General features: G+C 40.8%; 1 protein-coding gene across 1 annotated transcript in view; it reads left to right on the top strand.

Moving 5' to 3' along the window:
• UNC5D (unc-5 netrin receptor D) overlaps positions 1-21312 on the top strand; it is a 584073-nt gene that overhangs the window by 457044 nt on the left and 105717 nt on the right. Inside the window, exons 5-7 of the mRNA XM_024765069.1 lie at positions 11551-11731; positions 12579-12746; positions 14504-14668. Coding sequence (XP_024620837.1) covers positions 11551-11731; positions 12579-12746; positions 14504-14668 — 514 coding nt within the window. The remainder of the gene's footprint in view (positions 1-11550; positions 11732-12578; positions 12747-14503; positions 14669-21312) is intronic.

Here is a 21312-nt window from a genome sequence, read left to right as displayed (position 1 = left end):
TGTAGCTGATAGAAACATTTTTATTCTGAACAGATCTGGTTTCTCCAATGGTTTGCGTGTATGCACGTGTCAGCGGTATGTTTGCATTTCTTTATCAAATGTAACTCAAGATACCAGCTTTTAAAACCAGTTACAATATGAACATTTTGAGTCTTTAATCCTTACTAAGATGGCTATCTTCTCAACACTTGAGTATATGTTACCTGGTTGTAAGGAACAGAAAAAGGGAACTGTTAATTAATATCCCCTCACTACCACTTTAAAACCTGATTTACATACCAGCAATTACGGGAGGAAATGTGAATGCAGAAACTATTTTGAGTCTCTCTGAAAGCCAGCTCTTTGTAATGTTGTTAAAGAGTTCTTCCTATCCTAAAGTAATCCCTTAAAACGAAGAGGCACAAGATACAATGTTTTAGGTCACTCCTTGGGATATCCAATCCAATTCAAAGCTTGAGAAGCTTTGGAAGCATCTCCTAGGGGTTGCTTTATCAAATATTCAAAAACCAGCATTCCTTTTCCCGTAGCAGATGGGAATGAGCAAAGGTAGAATTAGCAAAGAGCAAGATCCATTGCACTAGGGAAAGCACAGCTGAAAAATTGATGGTGGCAGACACCCTCCCTTACGGATCATCTTTTGATTGCAAATCTCTCCCCATTTTTATATTTATGCTTCATCTGTTCAGTGTTGTCTTTTCCCTCTCATCATCATTCTTGTAAATGCTTTACATTAATGTAAACGCGTCTCATTTTTCACTCATGACAATGTTACAGTTTCAGTAAACAGTTGATCAGGGTGTTTACTTTCCAAGACCATTTACCTGTCAAAATGAATTAAAACAAACAAAAAAATGAGGCTGCACCTGGCTTTCATAACTGAAATGGGGAAGTCAAAGGACAACACTGATCTGACAAGAGGCATACAATGTCAGAACGTAAAGTTCCATAATCGGAATTCAGGCTTCTACAAAGGAACTCCTGTCTGTCATTTCATTCAGCATCAGTGAGTGTGATTCTGTCTGTGATCATTAGGTTTCTCTCGTTTGCCTGGTTCTGCAGCTGTGGCTTCACAATTAAGCTGAATTTCTGCTTCCTTTTGTGATGCGTGATCAGATCAGTGGAGCTAAATGGCAGCAACCCCAGTATAGGTGGCTTTGAAGTCAAGCTGTCCAGCCTGGAGAGAAAAGGAAGACAAAAGGAGAAGCACGAGAGTGGTGTTATAAGTAACTTGAAGGAAATATTATCAAGGAGAGCAGAGAGGACAGATGACATCTAATCTGAAAGTAGCAAAACAAGTGATGGCCTAAACTAACATGAGAAGGTAATTGGCTCCGTTCTGAGTAGAGGCATATGTCCCTCTATTGCGATAGTTGAGTCCCGGTTAAGACTTGCTTTAGAATGCCGAGCCAGATCGTGGGAAAGATTAAGGAGCTGCCGGCCCTTCACGGGGTCAGTAAGAGACAAGAAAATGGCTGATGTTTTGTGGCAGGAAAATGATTTGAACGCTACCGGTTCTAGTTCTACCGTTTTCCAAGTATGTCACCTTAGGTGAATCATGTAATCTGTAAAATGGGAAGGATAAGATTTTCTTTGCCTGTCTTGGGGTTGTTGTGAGGATCAAATGAGATAAAGTGTTGTATAGCAGTGTGTTCATTTGAGAGTGGAAAGACAGTGATCAGTATCTCTGTGGGTTCCTTTGCCTTTTCTTCGTGGTCGCAAGATGCCCGCCCTAGCTTCACAATCACATCCATGCCCAACCAGGTAAAAGGCCAGAAATACCTATCCCTTTTCTCAGGAAGGCAAATGATTTCCTGTAAGTCACCCAATAGACTTAGATACAATTGGCCTTCTTGAGTATTTAGTATTTTAAGACTACAGGCTGTCATCACAAAGATTTCAGGGACTACTTGTTCCATTCATTTCTGCCCATTGCTCAAAAGCAAAATCAAACACCAGATAACTTGGTGAGGGCTACCATAACTTCTAATGAGCTAAACAGGGACAGATATTAAGTTTGAATAATTTTTTGATGTTAAAATAGTTCTGGTCACATTCTGAACATGCTGACATGCTAATATATTATAACTAAAATGTGTGCATTCAAATGAGAGCTGGCCTTTAAATCAACCCTCTGGGAGACAATATACTTACTCAACAGTGTTGCTTTTGTCAAGATATTTTTTGCACCCTGTCCTTAGGAATGATTGTAAAATCCCCAAATACGTTTTCAAAATTTATGTTTAATGTAATTTTGCAAATGGCACAGGGTCATTCCACCCAAATCTGGCAAATGATATGGATGACTGAACACAGTGGTTAAAAGCAAGACTTGGAGGGACTTCCCTGGCGGTCCAGTGGTTAAGACTCTGCGCTTCCAATGCAGGGGGTGCAGGTTCCATCGCTGGTCAGGGAACTGAGATCCCACATGCCGTGATGTTTGGCCAAAAAAAAAAAGCAAGACTTGGAGTTGAAACTTGGATTCAAATTCTGGCTCTACCATTAACTATATATAATATATGACTTTGGCAAAGTACTTAACATCTTTGTTTTTTTATTTGCAAAATGGGGGTAATGAAAATGGTGTCGACCTCATAGAGACATTTTAAGAGTGAAATTAATTAACAGATGTACAGTGTTTAAAAGAGTACTTGGCACATAGTGAGTATACAAGAAATGCTAGGTCTCATTTTTTAGGCTGGGAAATACTCATTTGATCAAAATTCATGATGTGGCTTTAAGTAAATAAGAAACATTGGTTAGACTAATGTCCTAGGGTGTGGAAGTCAGGGGCTTCCCCAGGGTCCTATGGAGCCCCATCTTTACTTCTGCCTGGTCCCCTCCTACCCACTCCTGTGTCCTTGTGTACCATCTCTGGTTAGCCCCCAACAGCTAGAATGCATGCTACAGCCTTCTCTTGTTTTCCCGCAGAAATCCAATCACACTTGTTATTTGGTAAGGTGGTAACTTTACAAAAAACTTTGAGAGGTTCTGTAGGGAATGACCACATTGTGAATGGTGACTTTCCAGTGTTTCCCTAGCTCGACGTCTCTCGTACACCCTCGTGTAGCCCTGTCTCTCCACCCTGTCCTATCAGACAAGGTTGCCTTCCCAAGCCATTCTTAGTTGTAGTGAGGAGAAAAAGCATTTATTACTCTTTACATAGCTCATATCTTGAGCAACTACATGAAATTCAACATGAGGCCGTTTTTAGCCATTATGAAATATTAGTGGTTCCCAGATTATAGTTAAGAACAACTACGCTAAAAATGTCTCTCTTCTAGATCATATCAATGCTTGATCCTGGAATTTAAAGCAAAGAAGAGTATCCCCTCCCTTGGTCCAACCCCTAAAATGCAGTTTGAAGTTGTATTGTATGTGTGTATGTATATCACACCAGTCTCTAAACTTGCAGGTAAATCAATTTGAGCTAAAAAATTTATTCAACAGGTGCCAGTGCATATCCTCGGAAGAAGGTTCTGTGCAAGACACAAGAACATTTTAAAATACTGTTCTTGTTCTTAAGGAGCTTGCCACTGAGTTGTGCAAGAAGAAAATGACCCCAAGCAATGAGTAGATGAATTGAAAAGCTTCTAAAGTCAGAAATCTGAGGTTACATCTTTAATATATATGAGCAACTCAATTTTATATTTCATCTAGCAGATCCCAAGAGGACTGGAATTGGGGGTGGGGGAGATAAGAACACTTGTTAGATGATACCAACAAATGGCCCCCATTAGCATTTTCTGTGGGATAGGAGGGGAGAGAGAGTTCCAGCTTGATACTATCTAGAATTCTAAAGACAACAGGCTTGGGATCTTGTATGGGAAGAGAGCTGGCCTGTTAAAGTGGCTTTCTCTTTCTTATCTAGCTTTTACATTCCTAAATGATTAATAACAGCACTCACCTTCTCACGCTCTTATGGAATATTAAGAACAAGAACAGGAGCATTAGAACCTGACATGTGTCTGATGGAAATAAACCTTTAGGTGTAGAGTTTATGTGTATACCTGCACAGGACGTCTTTGACAAAAGGTCAGAAGAAGCGAAATGTCAGGACTCATGCAGAGATTTTCAAACATAACCCATGTCTCAGATAAGATAATCTCCCATGAAGCATCGCTCTTCCAAAGGAGGCTGCCTCCCATCCAATTACACCATGCTGCCTATTGTTGAGGAAATCTACAGGGTCGTCAATTACATACCTTCTGTCCCCAGCTAACCAGAATGACTGATCAGGAACCTGCTGTTGGGCATGAAATCTAATTGTCTTTGATGGTCTGCTTTTCCAGATTTGTTTATAAACTGGAAAAATCTACAAATTGCAGACCATCTGCACATAACACTATGCTAATGAACTCATGCATCCTGAAAATCCATTAGCTCATTACCTCTAAGTAGCTGGTTTCTTCCCACACTCCTAACAGGGATTACCCATCTCAACTAAATAAGTAGAAACCATATGAAGAAGTCTTTTCCTCTCAGGGCGTGAATGCCTCCTATGACATTCCAGAAAGTTAAGCCTCTCTGTCAAAGAGATGACCTGTTAGTATGAGGTCATTTGGATCAGTGATTAAAAAAAATTGTCCTTTAGCCTCAGGTGATCACTGTATCTATCCCATCATGCTATAATTTGAAAATGTGAATTGCTTTTGTTAAGAGCTTAATGGGGGCTTTCCAGTGTTGACAACCTCTTATAAAATCATTTCTGAACTCAGTATTCATGCCCTTATGATACTTGTAGGATACTGTATATAAGTTCAAAAATTCTTAGGTGCTTGACATGAGAAAGCATTGAGAATGGGCCCTGATACATATGAACTGGAACATTCTAGGATGATGGGGGAAGCGGACCTACCGAAAGGAGTTAACTTCAGGGAAGGACATTGAGCTCCTCTTTGTGATAACGCTCACAGAGGGCCAGAAAGCTGGTGTGTTGTAGTATCTGGAGAAGAGGGAGTTCACGGATATGTTTTGTTTGACCCTCGCAATATATTTTGTAATATATGAGCCATCATGTTAGAATCAAGAAATAGTACATGAAGATACACAGCCGTGGCTTCTCAAGAAAGATGGAAGGATCTAGTTACACTAATCACAGTAGTGTGGACCCAACCGGTGGCTGCATATTTATTTGCACAAACCATGGAATCTACATGTTTGTCATTATCAGCACCAGGTCCCCGTACATCCTGATACTGAAGCTACATACTCCGTAAATGTGAAGACCACTGTGATACATTAAAAGCAACAGAAATTTTAAAGCAAAAACGAGTTCACGGTCATTTTTCCTTACACAATCATTAATTTTTAAAAATACTCGTGTCTATCTAAAGTGGGGAAACAAAAGGAGAAGGAAAATAACGTTTTTTAAGAAAAATGAGCGTGAGCTCATTCCTTCGTGGGCACAAAGAATAGCCCCTTGTCTTTAGTATGTAAGCAACGCACGTGGATGTTTGCCCCCAGCTCCACTTCAGTAGTTTACGTTACCTCCCTGGCCCCTAGGAACATTCGAGTTTGCAACTGCTGCTGTAGGAATGCTTTTTTTCTATTATTTATTAAACTATTCTACATTAGGAGCACTTAGCTCATCAAAAATGTTTTAACATTTCTCTAAGTGACAAAAGCATAAATCAAAGAGCAATTTGTCACTTTTGTAAGCCCAGAAAATACCAAACTGAGTTTCTCATAAAGATCCTGCCATCAGTTAAATGGATAAACTATTAGTTTACAAATAAAAAACAGCCCCGCAGTTAGGTGTCTCCTAATGTGCCGATTGTTTATAGACATAATTGGGTTGATGAACCTGAGTCATGACAGTGTGAACACCAGGTAGACCAGAATGTGTATGTACCTGGGATACCTCATTCATCCTGTATTGATGGTTTTCAAGCTATGATCTGGGGAGACCAAGTAGCAGACCATTGTACGTGTTCATAGTACACATGTAGGTGGGTGGCGGTAGATTGTATGGCAGGGTCAACTTATATGATGGTACAGGTGCGCTGAACATCTCCATTGGGCATGATTGACATAGACAGGGAAGGACGTGAATTACCTCTCCTGGAATTTTACAAACAGTGGCCCTGGGTGTGGGCCATTGCAGCTTAGGGCCCCTCATTTCTGTAACTCCAATACCCTCACTTCTGCACCTGTTGTAAGAGCTTTCCTTATTTATCTGTTTTTCACTTGGGGCTTTCTGAAAAGCTTTATTTTTATTTATTTATTTAATTTATTCATTGAAGTATAGTTGATTTATAATGTTGTGTTAGTTTTAGGTATACAGCAAAGTGATTCAGATATATATATATATTATTTTTCAGAGTCTTTTCCCTTATAGGCTATTACAAAATATTGAGTAGAGTTCCCTGTGCTATACAGTAGGTCCTTGTTAGTTATCTATTTTATTTATATAGTAGTGCGTATCTGTTAATCCCAAACTCCTAATTTATTGCTCTCCCACCCTTTCCCCTTTGGTAAACATAAGTCTGTTTTCTGTGTCTGTAGGTCTATTTCTGCTTTGTATATAAGTTCATTTGTATCATTTTTTACATTCCATATATAAGCGATATCATATGATGCATATCGTATATATCCTATGATCACATAAGCTTTAAATTGAGGAAACAGTCTATGGTTAAATATAAATTTGAATACCACTGTGCTACATAAGTAAAGGAGTTTTTTTAAGCTAAAGTGATTTTTTCCGATTACTAAATACTTCTTCCTTGAATGTTCCACAATTAACCACCAAGAAGAAAAACAACAGTTACCCCAAGTCTTCTCTTAAAAACCTCTGCAAACATATTGCATTTTCTTCCAACCATTTTTTAAGCGTATGTATGTTTGTGATTTCTTTTTTTTGTTGCTTTCGCAAATTTATGATAGCAATGAACATAGTTTTGCATTTTGACTCTTCCATATATTATGAGCATTTTCAGTGCTTTCACTAGTGGAAATCAAGACTTTTAGTGCTATATAATATTATATTTTATTACTGAATCATTTATTTAAACAAAGGTCTGTAATTTGGCCTGTAGCTTTGGCATACTTTTTTTTTTCTTTCATTCTTTTTTGCTACAAAAATAGTTTATTTTGTTTAAATCCTTGTTTGTAGCCCTAATAATTTCCTTTGGTAAATTCCTGGGATCACATGTACAAGAACAGAAGGCTTTTACTATCTTTAAGCCTATTAGATGGAGATAATATTAGGAAGAAAATTAAAGCAGGACACCAGGAGTGAAGGAGCCTTGCTATACTAGAAAGGATTGTTAGGCAAGACCTCTCTAAGGAGGAAATATTTGATTAGAGACCTGAATGAAAAGTAGGGTTGAACCGTAGGGATACTTGCAGGAAAGGCCTTCCGGGTGGAGGGATCAGCAGGTGTTAAGGTCCTGAGGTTGGAACTGGCTTTGAGTTTTCTCGAACAGGAAGGAGACCAGTAGGGCTGGAGTAGACTGTGCAGAGGTTACTTAGGGAATCTAAGGTGGGGAATTAACTCTGGGCCAGACCAAGATGGGCTTTGTTAGCCATGGTAAGGATTTGCAATTTTGTTCTTAGTGGGCTTCAAGGCTGTTGAAGGACTTGGACCCAGAAAGTGATATTACCTGATCCCTTTGTGGAGAATCAACTGTAGAGGCAGGAGTGGAAGCACCAGACAGACCAGGTAGTTAAGAGGCTACTAGTGTCGTCCCAGAAAGGAGATAATCGTAGAGCAGCAATAACAGAAATGCCCCATGCTCTGTAAGTTCAGCCAAAAAATACTATATGTATGTGTGTGTCTGTGTATGCTTGTGTAACTTTAATCTTTGCTCTTTGGGTAGAAAAATGTCATTTATTGTTGTTCAGTTTTTTTATTAGTGTAGAATATTCAATTGTTTAATTAGCATGTATTTTCTCTGTCTTATCTTGGATGGCATTTTATCATCAACTGATATGAGAGCTTGAGTGATTCAGATCAGTATCCCTCAGATCATCGTTTGTTTTTTTTGCCATATTCGGACCTCTCACTGCTGTGGCCTCTCCCGTTGCGGAGCACAGGCTCCGGACGTTCAGGCTCAGCGGCCATGGCTCACGGGCCCAGCCGCTCCGCAGCATGTGGGATCCACCCGGACCTAGGGCACGAACCTGCGTCCCCTGCACCGGCAGGCGGACTCTCAACCACTGCGCCACCAGGGAAGCCCTGTTATTGTTTTATATATCAAATTTCTGGCAAATATCTTCCTAGTTTGTTGCCCACTTAATTTTATGTATGATGTATTTTATGTAAGTTTTCAATTTGAAACCAGACCTCTACTTGATGATTGTGGCTTTAATTTTCTCTGGGCCAAGATTTGTTTAGGAAAGCTTTCTTTGATTTCCAGGTGCTGGGACTCCTTTTCTGTTTCCAGGGTCACTGCCCCCAGGGCTCTTTCTGGTTATTTCCTCAGTAGGAATTATTTACTTATGGACCATGGCCAGACTTTCCCGACTTCCTGACCAGCTGTTTTGGGGGAAAGTATGGAAAAAGAAGATGACTTGAGGCGGAGACAGGAGAGAACGGGCTTTGTAGGTGCTAGAAGTAACAAGGATAGGAAATTAACAGTCAGAAAGTCAGGCAATTTACACTCAGAATTTCTGGACCAGGAGGAGAGTGGAGTGGAACCAGAGCTCCTCAGACTTACTTTAAGCTGACCAATTTGTTCTTTCCAGTGACACAACAGTGATGGTGGTTTAAAAAATCCAACCCAGGGCTTCCCTGGTGGCGCAGTGGTTGAGAGTCCGCCTGCTGATGCCGGGGATGCGGGTTCGTGCCCTGGTCCGGGAAGATCCCACATGCCGCAGAGCGGCTGGGTCCGTGAGCCATGGCCGCTGAGCCTGTGCGTCCGGAGCCTGTGCTCCGCAACGGGAGAGGCCACAGCAGTGAGAGGCCCACGTACCGCAAAAAAAAAAAAAAAAAAAAAAATCCAATCCTATTCGCTTTACAGTGTTTCATCCCAAATATTGGTGACAGCTCTTATCTTCTGGTGGTGATGTGGATTTAACTTCTTTGTTTCCATCTTGTCCATTAAAAGTAAGATCCATGAAAAAAGAGGCTATACTGGTTTTGTTTATCTGACTTTACTCAACTCTCAGGACGACCTCCAACGTTCAGTAAAGGTTGGAATATTTGTCAGATGAATGAATGAGTGGTCGGAAAATATGCAGTGTTAGTGGGGAGTGAAGGATATTTTGTCATGGGCCGGTGGTCAGTTGTGTTTTAAAATTGGCTCCACTGTCCTGCTTTGTTAAACAGAGCAGTGCTTTTGGGCTCTGGGTCATCATTGGTTCTTAACCCACCAGGCTGGCACGTGGTGATGCCTTGAGGAGCTCCTGGGGTCGGTAGCCAGGCTTGCTTCCTTACTTCGCGGTCCTGTACCATGTTGCTTTTTCAGCTCTTCTTCATGTTTTAAAGCAGTTCTCAGCCCTCTCTTGGCTATTTTGGCATCATTTTCTCTTCTAAAAATCGACCTCATCTAGGTTACATTTTGGATGGCTGATGACTTTTGGTATTCTATACTCATTAATGGGATGGTACTTGGGATAAATATTGAAGGATCGTTGTAGGTTTTCTTCTGATAAATCTCTTTTTTAAAAAAAATTATTTTTTAATTTATTTTTGGCTGTGTTCAGTCTTCATTGCTGCACTCAGGCTTTCTCTAGCTGTGGTAAGCGGGGGCTACTGTTTGTTGCGGTGTGTGGGCTTCTCATTGCAGTGGTTTCTCTTGTTGTAGAGCTTGGGCTCGAGGCGTGCGGGCTTCAGTAGTTGCGGCACGCAGGCTCAGTAGTTGTGGCTTGCGGGCTCTAGAGCACAGGCTCAGGAGTTGTGGAGCACGGGCTTAGTTGCTCCACAGCATGTGGGATCTTCCCAGACCAGGGCTCGAACCTGTGTCTTCTGCATTTGCAGGCAGATTTTTAACCACTACACCACCAGGGAAGTCCCCAATAAATCCCTTTTTATAGAAGTCAAAAATATTTATTAGACCAAATTGCTGTCTAATAGACGTTACTTGATTATTGGCAATAAATTAGAATTCTTTAGATACAAACATGAAATGAGCCAACTAAAGCCAACTTTCAATTATCTATGCTAGGGGTGGGCAGGGAGGGTATGGTGAAAAGAACCCAGATGCATGTGCTTCCATGTGGTGTCTTTTTGTTGTAGTCATTGCCATTGCTTTTTGTGTTGAATTACCTTTTTTTTTTTTTTTGAAATTACCTTTTTTTTGTTGTTCTTTTTTTGGGGTACGCGGGCCTCTCACTGTTGTGGCCTCTCCCGTTGCGGAGCACAGGCTCTGGATGCGCAGGCTCAGCGGCCATGGCTCACGGGCCCAGCTGCTCCGCGGCATGTGGGATCTTCCTGGACCGGGGCACGAACCCGTGTCCCCTGCATCGGCAGGCGGACTCTCAACCACTGTGCCACCAGGGAAGCCCTGAATTACCGTTTTGATGTGTCTGTTAAATTCCTGTGTATAACACATGCTGATAACTAGAGCTAAATGGTTATTGTCAAACAAGAGCTGCGTCTGGTGCTACCGAGATGGCATGAGAGAGTGGAGACGTTGTTTAGATGTGGTAGCAAAGGACAAAATGGGGAAGGAAGGCAGTTAGGTCTGGGAAGACTGGTCTGCTTGATGAAATAAGAGATGTAGGGATGGTGCAGCCCAGCTGTGGGGAGGATGAGAATCCAGGGAGTAGAAGGTCTCATCTGGGTCTTTCTCAGGTGTCCAAGGAAAGAGAACTTTGGACCAAGGATAGGATTAGGGTGGAGATGGAAAGAGGGAAATAGGTTCTCTAGGAGCAAGCTAGAGAAAACAAACCAAAGATGGGACTAGCCTACGCTCAGAGGATGTGAAAAGTGAGCTCCTTTGGAAGGGAGACTGAGGCTTAGATGTCTGGGGTGCCTGATCCGACCTAAATGTCTGCCGAATCACTGAAGTAGTAACATAAATGATGACCAAAGAAACATATCCCCAAAAGCAGGGAATATTGAGATCTGAGTTTCATTTGTGTGCCTATGATTACCCAAATCTGTGTTACATTGGCCTTTAGACATCATCGCACCTTTGTTAAAATGTGTTTAAATGGAAACATATTGACTTCAAACCCTGTCTGACAACATAATATCCTCTCCGCACAAATTACAAAGTCGACATATATGTGTTGATTTTTCTGAGCTCCATTTTGGGCCAGTTATTAAAATATCATCATCTTCATCGTCAGAGTTGGAACACAATGAAATATAATGAAATGACCTAATTACAGTCTTTCCTCTCTCCCACTGCATTTTTAGAAAATAGGTCAAAGTCAATAGGATATTTACATTCTCTTCCCGCCTCCAGTTTATTAGCTTGAGTGTTCATGTCCTGAGAATACCAAAAAGGATGGGATATGGAAGAAAGATTTTTTAAAATCCTTGTTGCTACTCTGTTATGTTAGGTACAGCTCTCTCCCATATGCCCTAACTGCTCATCTTCCAACTCCAGGAAAGTTCTCTTTTTTTAATGACTTATAAACATTGCTGTCTTCTGATAGGTGGAATGGCTGAAAAACGAGGAGCCCATTGACTCTGAACAAGATGAGAACATTGACACCAGGGCAGACCACAACCTCATCATCCGGCAGGCGCGGCTCTCGGACTCCGGAAACTATACATGCATGGCGGCCAACATCGTAGCCAAGAGGAGGAGCCTGTCAGCCACAGTGGTGGTTTATGGTAAGACCAGCCCAAAGGCTAGGAATGGATAGAGAGGACAGAAAGCAGAGAGGTAGAGGGAGGTGCATTTCATTAAAGCTTTCAATGTTTAGCACGGAAAGGACTTTGGGGGTTATCCATTATAGCGTTCTCTCCTGCCTCACCCCTTTGACCGGTGAAGGCAGATGTCTGTTTCTCTTTCATCCAGAATTGGACTTCTGGAGATAGTCAGTAACATTTTCGATCTCTTTTCAAAATAATTTAAAAAGTTGTTTGTTTTCTTCCATTGTGTTTATATTTGAAACGAAATGAGGTGGGCAACTTCTGCTTCCCACTCTTCGCAAACCCCACATCCACCAACTCCCCATCTTCCCCAGACCTGCTGTCGGCACCTCCTCTCCTGGCATATGAAATCCACCAAAAACAAACATGACTATTTGCTGAATATCTCAGGTATTGTATAAATGAAATTCCCAGCTATTGAAGTAAAGGCACTCGCTTCCACAATAGAAGAGCCCTGGGATTTATTTTTGAAGCACTTAAAGTTAATAGAAATTCAAATGCTGATATTTTCTTCTTATACTCTGGATTTTCAAGTGCTTTAGAGATATGTTGATGAGTTCTTCCTATGGTTCATCATTTCCTTGCAATGCAAATTCTCTGTATCCCTCCTGTATCAGAAGAGTAGACTGAGGGGTGGAGACTAGATCAGCCCTACTGTTGCCTCACGATGGGGCAGCCGGGGAGGGTCCCCTCCAGTCTCTTGGTACTCAACTCACAACACAGCTCACAAGTGGCTTGCACATAGTAGGCAATCAGTAAATACCTCTTTCCTCTTTTTTCTCCCCTCCCCATTTTTCTCTCTCAGTGAATGGAGGCTGGTCTTCCTGGACAGAGTGGTCAGCCTGCAATGTTCGCTGTGGTAGAGGATGGCAGAAACGTTCCCGGACCTGCACCAACCCAGCTCCTCTCAATGGTGGAGCCTTTTGTGAGGGAATGTCAGTGCAGAAAATAACCTGCACCTCTCTTTGTCCTGGTGAGATATATGTAGATTCCCTTTTCCCTTCGGATCCACCAACATTATTGGGCTGGTGTGAAGCTTTCAGTAGAACCTTCCTTTCCAAAGTTACCATCTTCCAAGTTCTTCGAGTGGAGCCTTTGTCCAAAGTGCTAATGTGGAACTCATTGTAATAGGAACATGGGTGAAATACCTCTGTTTGGGGGCATCATTTTTTTCTTAATACTCAGATGACCCTAGACACTCACCATCAATAAGCCAAATGTTTTGACGTATTTTTATACTACCAGTGTTTAAAACCCTTCTCTCCTCGGGTTCTCCCATTTTGTAGCATTCATCTGTATAATAGGGATTAAGTGAGTTGTCTATGAGCACAAAACAGGTACCAAATCCTTGACCTTTTATCATCAGTCACCAATCAACTAACCTCATCAGTTTTACCTTTGTATTTATTGGCAATATAATTGGCAGAGATTGTATCACAGCCGTTTCCATTTCGAATGTGGGCTCTGCTTGCCTTCCTCTCTGAATAGAGAGAGGCTTCATTTACCAAATATGGCTTTTATGAGTTCTTTTGCTTATCTTACTGGCTTTCACTGAATTTATACAATGAGGAGTAGCTGAGATGGAAGGTGACTTTCTGAATGAAAAGCATATCCTCCCACTGAGAAATGAATTGATCCTGGGTCTCACATGCATGATCAAACATTAGCTCCAAGGACACTGGACCAGAGACTCGTGTCTTTAAAATTGCGAGTCTAGCTCCACTCAAAGCTAAGGCCAGGCTCTCACCAGCAGCATATGCTTGGAGCTTTGTTTTGAATTTGCATTCAATATACATTTATTGAGTGCTTACTATGTGCCAGGTACTGTGCAAGATACATGTATACATGTAATGTCATTTAGCTCTGTGTTGTGATTTTTATGATCCCCAGTTGACAGAAATAGTGAAGTCAGGCTAAGTGCTTACTTAGGCTTGCTCCACCAAGAAGTTGACAGGACCAAGATAAGGACTCAGACATTTTGCTTCAAGTTCAGTATTTGTATTTTACCCTGCTCTTGACTAGCTGCTCTAGATTAAAAATGGCAGTGTCTTCAGTAACCCACATAAACATGGTTGGCCTGTTCCTGGGAGATAGTGGGACACTTGTCTCCAGCAGCTGCTATAATCTCTAGGGTGGTTTTCTAGGGGAATTAGATTCAGTTTGTTCATTTCTACATACAGCAGCAATGCACGACCCAAGAAATTCTATTTGTGTAAGTCTTGGCATCTTGGGATTTGGCTGACCTGTTTTAGTTTAATACTGTCAGTATATGTGGGTTTAACTTTTTATTATTGAGGGGCTTTTAGGAATTGAAGAGCATTTATTCTACTCTCTGTTCTAAACCATCAACCCACAAGGAAGTGGTGATTACCAGTGGTTCCTGCACATAGTGTATCTGTCCATCTAAGATGCATTTGGGCATGAGAGATGGGGAGAGAATGGGTAATAACATTATTAGCTAACCCAAGGGCACGGGTAATTCAAATATTTGCCCAAATTCAGTAAATTGGTCTCATCCTGAAATAGCAAGAGAATCACGCCACTGCTTTTGTTAGCCTGTCTCTTTAGGAAAGAAACCACGGAGAGAAGATAAACACATATATTATTTTGTTTTTGTGGTGCTGGTGACGGTTTAAAATCCAGCTCTAAGAACAACAGCGGCCCTGGGGTGAGTCTCCCAACAGCTGCCAGATTCATTCTAACGATGGTTCCCTCTGTTTCCCTTTGAAGTGGACGGGAGCTGGGAGGTGTGGGGAGAGTGGTCGGTCTGCAGCCCAGAGTGTGAGCATCTGCGGATCCGCGAGTGCACAGCCCCGGCCCCAAGAAATGGGGGCAAATTCTGCGAAGGCCTAAGCCAGGAATCCGAGAACTGCACAGATGGTCTCTGCATCCTAGGTAACACCTTCTGTTGCACGTCTTCTGTGTCTGTCCAGCGTAGGAAAAGAAATGCCATGACCGTTAATTCGGTGAAATAAGTTCACAGAAAACAAAATCTCCCAGAGCAAAGAGAATATGGGAGAAAAGTGTCGAAAAGTAGACAAAGAGATGTTTAGTAGAGGTGGGGTCATTTTAAACATCGTTATATCACTGTCAGTTCCACAAATGCCTATGTTTATGATGGATGTAACTGGATATGATTTGAAGATACATGATGAAAGAAAATGAGTTAGACTTTTGAGCTTAGCAAGTCTTTTCTTTTAGGGGCCAGCATTTTTAGGTTTGGTGAAATTCTGATACGGATCACCATATGCTTGTATTTCTCCCAGGAATTTTACAGCACCATAAAGTGTTTCATGGTCCTCAGGGACCATGGTTCTGGAACAAAGGGACGTGTTGTGACTGTTGCCTTACAAATGGGGGGGAAATATGGCACTGAGGAGGTGGGTGGGTCTTGTATCAAATTGGTCTGGCAAGGCAGGAAATAGAATGCTCATTTCAGAACTCCCAAGCCTTTGCTTTATTCCCGAGATTACATTACAGCCGTCTTCAAGTGACTGTCTGCCTGGGTATGAAAGTATGGGAGGGTCAAGTAGAGCCACATGGAGATTGGTTTTAATTTGGTGCTGTCCTATACTAGCTTTGTGGTCTTGGGCAAGTCATTTAGCTGCTTAACTTCTCTGACTGTAAGTACCAAAAAAGTACCTATTTTTGGTTATTGTCAAGGCTCAGTGATAAAATAATGTATTTGAATATTTCATGGAACAGAATAGGTGCTCAGTAAATATCAATTCCTTCTCTACTTGCCCACTCAGATGTGCTAAGGTGTATTTGATTTTTCTTAGATCCTTCAAAAACAGGAGATTCAGGGCATACCTATTCTCTAGAACCAGGTTGCCTTCTTGGAAAACATCCAGCAAAAAAGAAACAGTGTAGTTCAATAGTGTGTCATCTTTTCAGGAATATATGTCCTTTTTATTTGGGAAGATTATGGTATGAAGGAAACATCTAAGTTGCATTTATTTTTCTGTATCACTATGACTAGCTATGCTTGAAAGCAAGCCTCTACAAACAGTCGTATTTTCAAAATAAGTCTAAATGGTTAACACATTGAAACATTGGAAGAAGCACTTTCTCATAGCCCATAGTTCCTTTGTTTGCTGGTACTACTGCTGAGTAGCCTGCGTGTGTCAGATACAATACAAGGGTCTGTAATTAAAGGGAACTTACCCACCAGTCTCAGTGATGAAAGGGCCTGCTCTCGAATAAATACATTCCGTCCCCTTCCTAAATGGAAGGAAACATTTTTTTAAGATCAGCCTTATTGATGTCTAATTTACATATGATACAGTCCACCCATTTTAATCGTGCAGTTGGATGAATTTTGACAAACATGTACGGTTGTATACACCATCACAAGTAAGACAGAGAACATTTCCATTAATCCCAAAAGTCTCCTCATGCTCTTTTGCAGTCAGTCCTTTCCTCCTACCCCAACCACCTTCTACTTTCTTTCACTTGACATAATGCTTTTGACGTTCCTCTGTGCTGTTACCTCTATCAGTAATTAGTTCTTTCTTATTCTTAAGTAGTACTCCATTGTATGGCTCTACCACAATTTGTGTATCCTTTCATGAGCTGACGGAGATAGGGTTGTTACCATTTGGGGGCTACCATGAACAAAGCTTCTATGAACCCTTGTGTACAGATCTTTGTGTGGACATGTATTTTCGTTTCTTTTGGGTAAATACCTAGAAGTGGGATTGGCGGGTCATATCATAATTAGATATTTAACTTTATAAGAAACTTTCCACGGTAGCTGTAATCACTTAAATTTTTACCACTAAGATGTAACTGTGCTAATTGTTCCACATCTTTGCCAACACTTGGTATTGGTCTTTTTAAAGTAAGTCATTCTAATGAATAAGTAGATTTGTGATTTTAATTTGCATTTCTGTAATGGCTAACGATATTGAGCAAATTTTCATTTGTGTTTATTGGCCATTCATCTGTGTTTTTTGACGAAGTGTCTATTCCAGTCTTTTCAAATGTAAGGAAACAACACAAATTCATTAGCAAGAAGTTTAAGGAAATGTGTCTCTGGCCACCCTTGGCTACCACCAGATTTATGTGAAATATACCTTTAAGGTATGACTATTTTTAACATGTTTTTAAACATATTTTTCCATTGATTAGGACTCTAATCTCATATATCTTCTAAAAAGCTGTTGACAGTATAACTATGTGGCTACTGATTATCGTTTAGATGATCATTAGATACTTTTGAAATATTAGAAATAAGAAAGTACTGGTTGAATTTTAGATGACCATAGTAATAACCTTTCCTAACAACCAGCAACTGAGCTTGAGCTTGGGGAAAATTCTATGAAGTCAAGCTTCAACCTTGGTTGACTGACACTTAGAGTTACTGACTGAAGACAGACAATGGTTAGCTCCTAATGTGAGAAAGAATTGTTATCAAACATGTAAATATTATTCATTTGTACTTGTATTGCAATATATAGTTATTTTTTAGTTGAGTAAGAGTTATGTTTAGGGCTAAAAGGAATCACCAGCACTAAGAGGATAGTGACCAGTCTAGATCCCAATTTTAAAATCTGAGATATTGTATTCATCAGGGTTCTCCAGAGAAACAGAACCAATAGGATACGTATATAAGATACAGGCTATAAGCATACGCACGTACATACATACATATGTAAAGAGATTTATTATGAGAAATTGGTTCATGTTATTATAGAGGCTGGCAAGTCCAGAATCTGCAGAACCAATGTCCCAGTTCAAGTCCAAAGGCTGGCAGGCTGCTATAGAACCAGGAAGAGCCAATGGCCCAGTTCAGAGGCTTTCAGGCAGGAGAAGTCTCTCTTACTCGGGAAGGATCAGGACTTCGGCTGATTAGATGTGACCCACCCACATTATGGAGGGCAATCTGCTTTTCTCAGCCTGTCCGTTTCAATGTTGGTCTCATCTGAAAACACCCTCACAGACTAATGTCTGACCAAATATTTGGGCACCTCATGGCCCAGTTGGGTTGGCACATAAGATTAACCATCATAAACGCATATGTACTTGGGAAGTCCCAAAGCATCGTTCTTTCCTTGGAGCCAGTCAAGCCGAGGTTCAGGAAATTGCTTTAATTACTGAATGAAACCCTTCTTTGGACATTGGCCATGTGTGGTTTTAGTCTCACATGTGCCGTTTAGTGGATATTCTGTTTACATTTTCCAACAGTGGAAATAAAACGGATAGGGAAACAGTGAGGTTTAGAATATGTTCAGCACTGAAGGTTGAGAGCTCTGTTAAATCCCCTCATGAGTTTAAAATGCTGTGTAAGCCTTTCCTTTCTGTTCAATCTATTCGTTCCCCTATTCCCTTTCCTACTTAAGCATGAGTTTTTCTAGCATTCTTTGCCTCTGTAATATGCATATTAAGATGTCTGTCAGACATGATCAGAGACTCTTGATGGCTACAATGACTAAGCTTTGTGATGGAAAAAGAGTGAAGCCTGTGAAATCATAGAGGTGAATGAGATGTATTTACACATCAGTGGGAAAGGGGTATGTTTCTAAGAGCTCAACACTGGGATGTATTCTGCCCTTTTAGACAGAGAGTGGCTACTCATGTCAACAAAAATGAATAGCATTTTACTATCTCTGCGGGAATCAATGAACAGCAGTCTAGTTAGATGATGCCAACATCACTCTATGCTTCTAGCTGGTACTTCGCCAGGGTGCTCTTGGTGAAACTAGCTGTGCTCTCAGGATAGAGATCCAGTGAAGGTTTGGTTTGATTAAAATAGCATTTGGCAACAGCTTTATGGAGCAGTCGCTTCCCGAAAGATCTAGGTCATGTTCCAATTTGGGGATTTCCTTCTTTTAAATTTTCTTCCCTTTATGCCAGATACGACCCTAAAGCAAGTCCTCAATTCCCAACTTCTCTTGGCAGTTACACAATGACCTTGCTTAGGCTGTTGGATGACCTACAATTCTTTGATTTTATTTAGCTCTCAACAAAGCATCTGGATTCCTTTTGTTGTCCCTGAGGGCTGCATTCCTCCTAGAGGTGGAGCTGCCAGCTCTGAGCGATCACTGTAATATTGGGGCATGATTTTGTTGCTAGGTCAGTTATGACTGTAGCACAGGACCTTAGTGTTATGCTGTCACAGATGGCCACACCTAAATGCCCTCAACAAGGAAAGAAATGCCCCAAGACCGGGGAGTGTAAGATTAAGCAGTTGGTACCAATAGCGGTGAGTCCGAGGTTCCAAATTATAAGCATAAACTAAACATCAGGGCCTTTACGCTAGAACAGTTCTTTTCGAGGAAGATAATTACGTGGGATGACCGTCGAGAGACAAGAACTTGTGGATCCATGTTTTTTAAGCATTAACATCAAAATCAGGTAGTTCTCTGACCGCCGTCCTTTCTACTTGCTGAACTTAGCTGCTTGTGTGCTGGAGGATGGCAGAAATGTCCATGTAAATGACATGTACATTCCTCACTGGCAGGAACAGAAGGGCGAAAATAGTGGGGTGTTCAGTTAGAGTCTGAGAAGTAAGGGGAGCCTGCTCCCTCTCCTTTTTATTCCAGCAGATGGAAAACTAAGGGCTTTGGCTTCAGAGGACTGAGTGAATCTGCTTCAGAGGGGATTAGTGCCCAGATGTGCTGTGAGGACGAAGCCAGAGAAATGTCACAGGGACCCAAAAGAGACAGGAAATCTTCAAGGCTGAGCTGCCTGAGAGCTAATCAGTCCTTCTTGTCAGGATGTGAGACAGGTCATTTCAACATTGACAGTTCAGAAATGGAAAGATCAGTTACATGGTGCTTTGTTTTCATTTCTCCTGAGTACACTGATAAGAAAAGTTGGAGGTGACAGTTTGGAAACCCCATCAAGGATAAAGATGTCTATACAATAGCAGGTTCAAATAAACATCCCCAAGCTACATCTCATAATCTAACCGCATTGTCTGTTGAACCATCTACTTAAGTGACCTAAAGGAAGCACCTGAAAAGGTGAGCCTGTAATCACATCAGAGTACAGGTTGCCTTGGTAAGCATTTTCTCTGGAATCATTCTAAGCCTCACAGTGGTTACCCGGGTCCCTTCCCTGTGTTTCTTTAGGGCACTGAATAAGAGAATATTCACTCCAGAGTTAGCTAAGTGTATCTGAAACAACTCTTACTTTTTGCTAGTGGTTTACAGAATATCTGTTTCATATATAAGATTATAACAGATGGATGTCCCTTTACCAAAACGAAAACCGTCATGTCCTTTCTTTGGGCAGAGAGTCAGGAATCATATTGGACTCTTCTAAAACCTTTTTGTTGGATAAGGTCATATTTCAGGGCCTCCTGCACTACATAATTGGTTAATTATAGCACAGTAAAATTCTACATAGCAAAGGAATAAAAACGGCATCGGCAAGATAACATGCTAGCACGATGCATTAAGTTGTCACGAAGTTTCCTACTGCTTGTTAATTCTCCCAAGTAGTTTTAATGTTAAAAACCCGTTTCCATTCCATTTGTACATAGTAGGTATTCCTTTTTCGATGAAGATTTTCGCTAGAAATACCCAATAGCTACCTTTCTGCATAACAAACAATTGGTTAATTCAGAGTTGCCTTTATGTATACAGCATAGAAAATGTGGGTATAATATTGCAGACCCACAGGAGTGATAAGAATGTAGATTTGGACATATGTGGTGTCATTAGTAACTTAGCCACGATCTCTCTCCCATGCCCCAATAATGCTTTCCCGTTATGAGACCCAGTAAGAAGACCAGCGAATGACACGCTTTAGCAAGACAGAGTGAAGTGGCTCGTAACAGAAGTTTCCGTTGTACTTAATTAAAAAAGAAAATAGAGATAGCTCAATACTCATATGTCTTAGTGAAAGCATTTTTAAAAAATTCTACAAGGCTAAAATTTTTACTTTTGTGCCTTGTGCTAAGAGGATTTGAACTCTAGTGCCACATCCTGAGTGGAATTGAGCATAAAAAGGAAAAAGAATGAGCCGTATACAGCAAATTACCATAAAATGTCTCCGCTTTGTTATCCACCCTCTGTGGACTTTTCTGCATTTATACCTTGTTAACAAGAAGATAAAGACATCTGATTGTCTTTTTGAGCATAATCCCCCTTCCAAGTAAGGACTGACCTTCATCCATGGGCCCATTGATGATCGATTATGTATTGAGTAAACCACTAAAAATCTATGGCCTCAGGCATAGAAAATAAATTTTTGGTTACCAAAGAGGAAAGTGGGGTGGGGGATAAGTGAGGAGTTTGGGATTAACATACACACACTACTGTATATAAAATAGGTAAATAACAAGGACTTACTGAATAGCACAGAGAACTCTACTCAATATTTTGTAATAACCTAAAAGGGAAAAGAATCTGAAAAAGAATATATATATATATATAAAAAACTGAATCAATTTGCTGTACACCTGAAACTAACACAACATTGTAAACCAACTATACTTCAATTAAAAAAAATCTGTGGCCTTTCTTTTCAACCAGCTCTGAAACAAGGACTTATAAGATGCCTTTTTTTTTTTTTTTTTTTTTTTTTTT

Source organism: Neophocaena asiaeorientalis, unplaced genomic scaffold (genome assembly GCF_003031525.2).
Source record: "Neophocaena asiaeorientalis asiaeorientalis breed wild unplaced genomic scaffold, Neophocaena_asiaeorientalis_V1.1 scaffold14, whole genome shotgun sequence".
In the NCBI taxonomy this organism is placed as follows: domain Eukaryota; kingdom Metazoa; phylum Chordata; class Mammalia; order Artiodactyla; family Phocoenidae; genus Neophocaena; species Neophocaena asiaeorientalis.
Note: the sequence above shows the minus strand (reverse complement) of the source record. Positions and strands in the feature narration are given on the sequence as shown.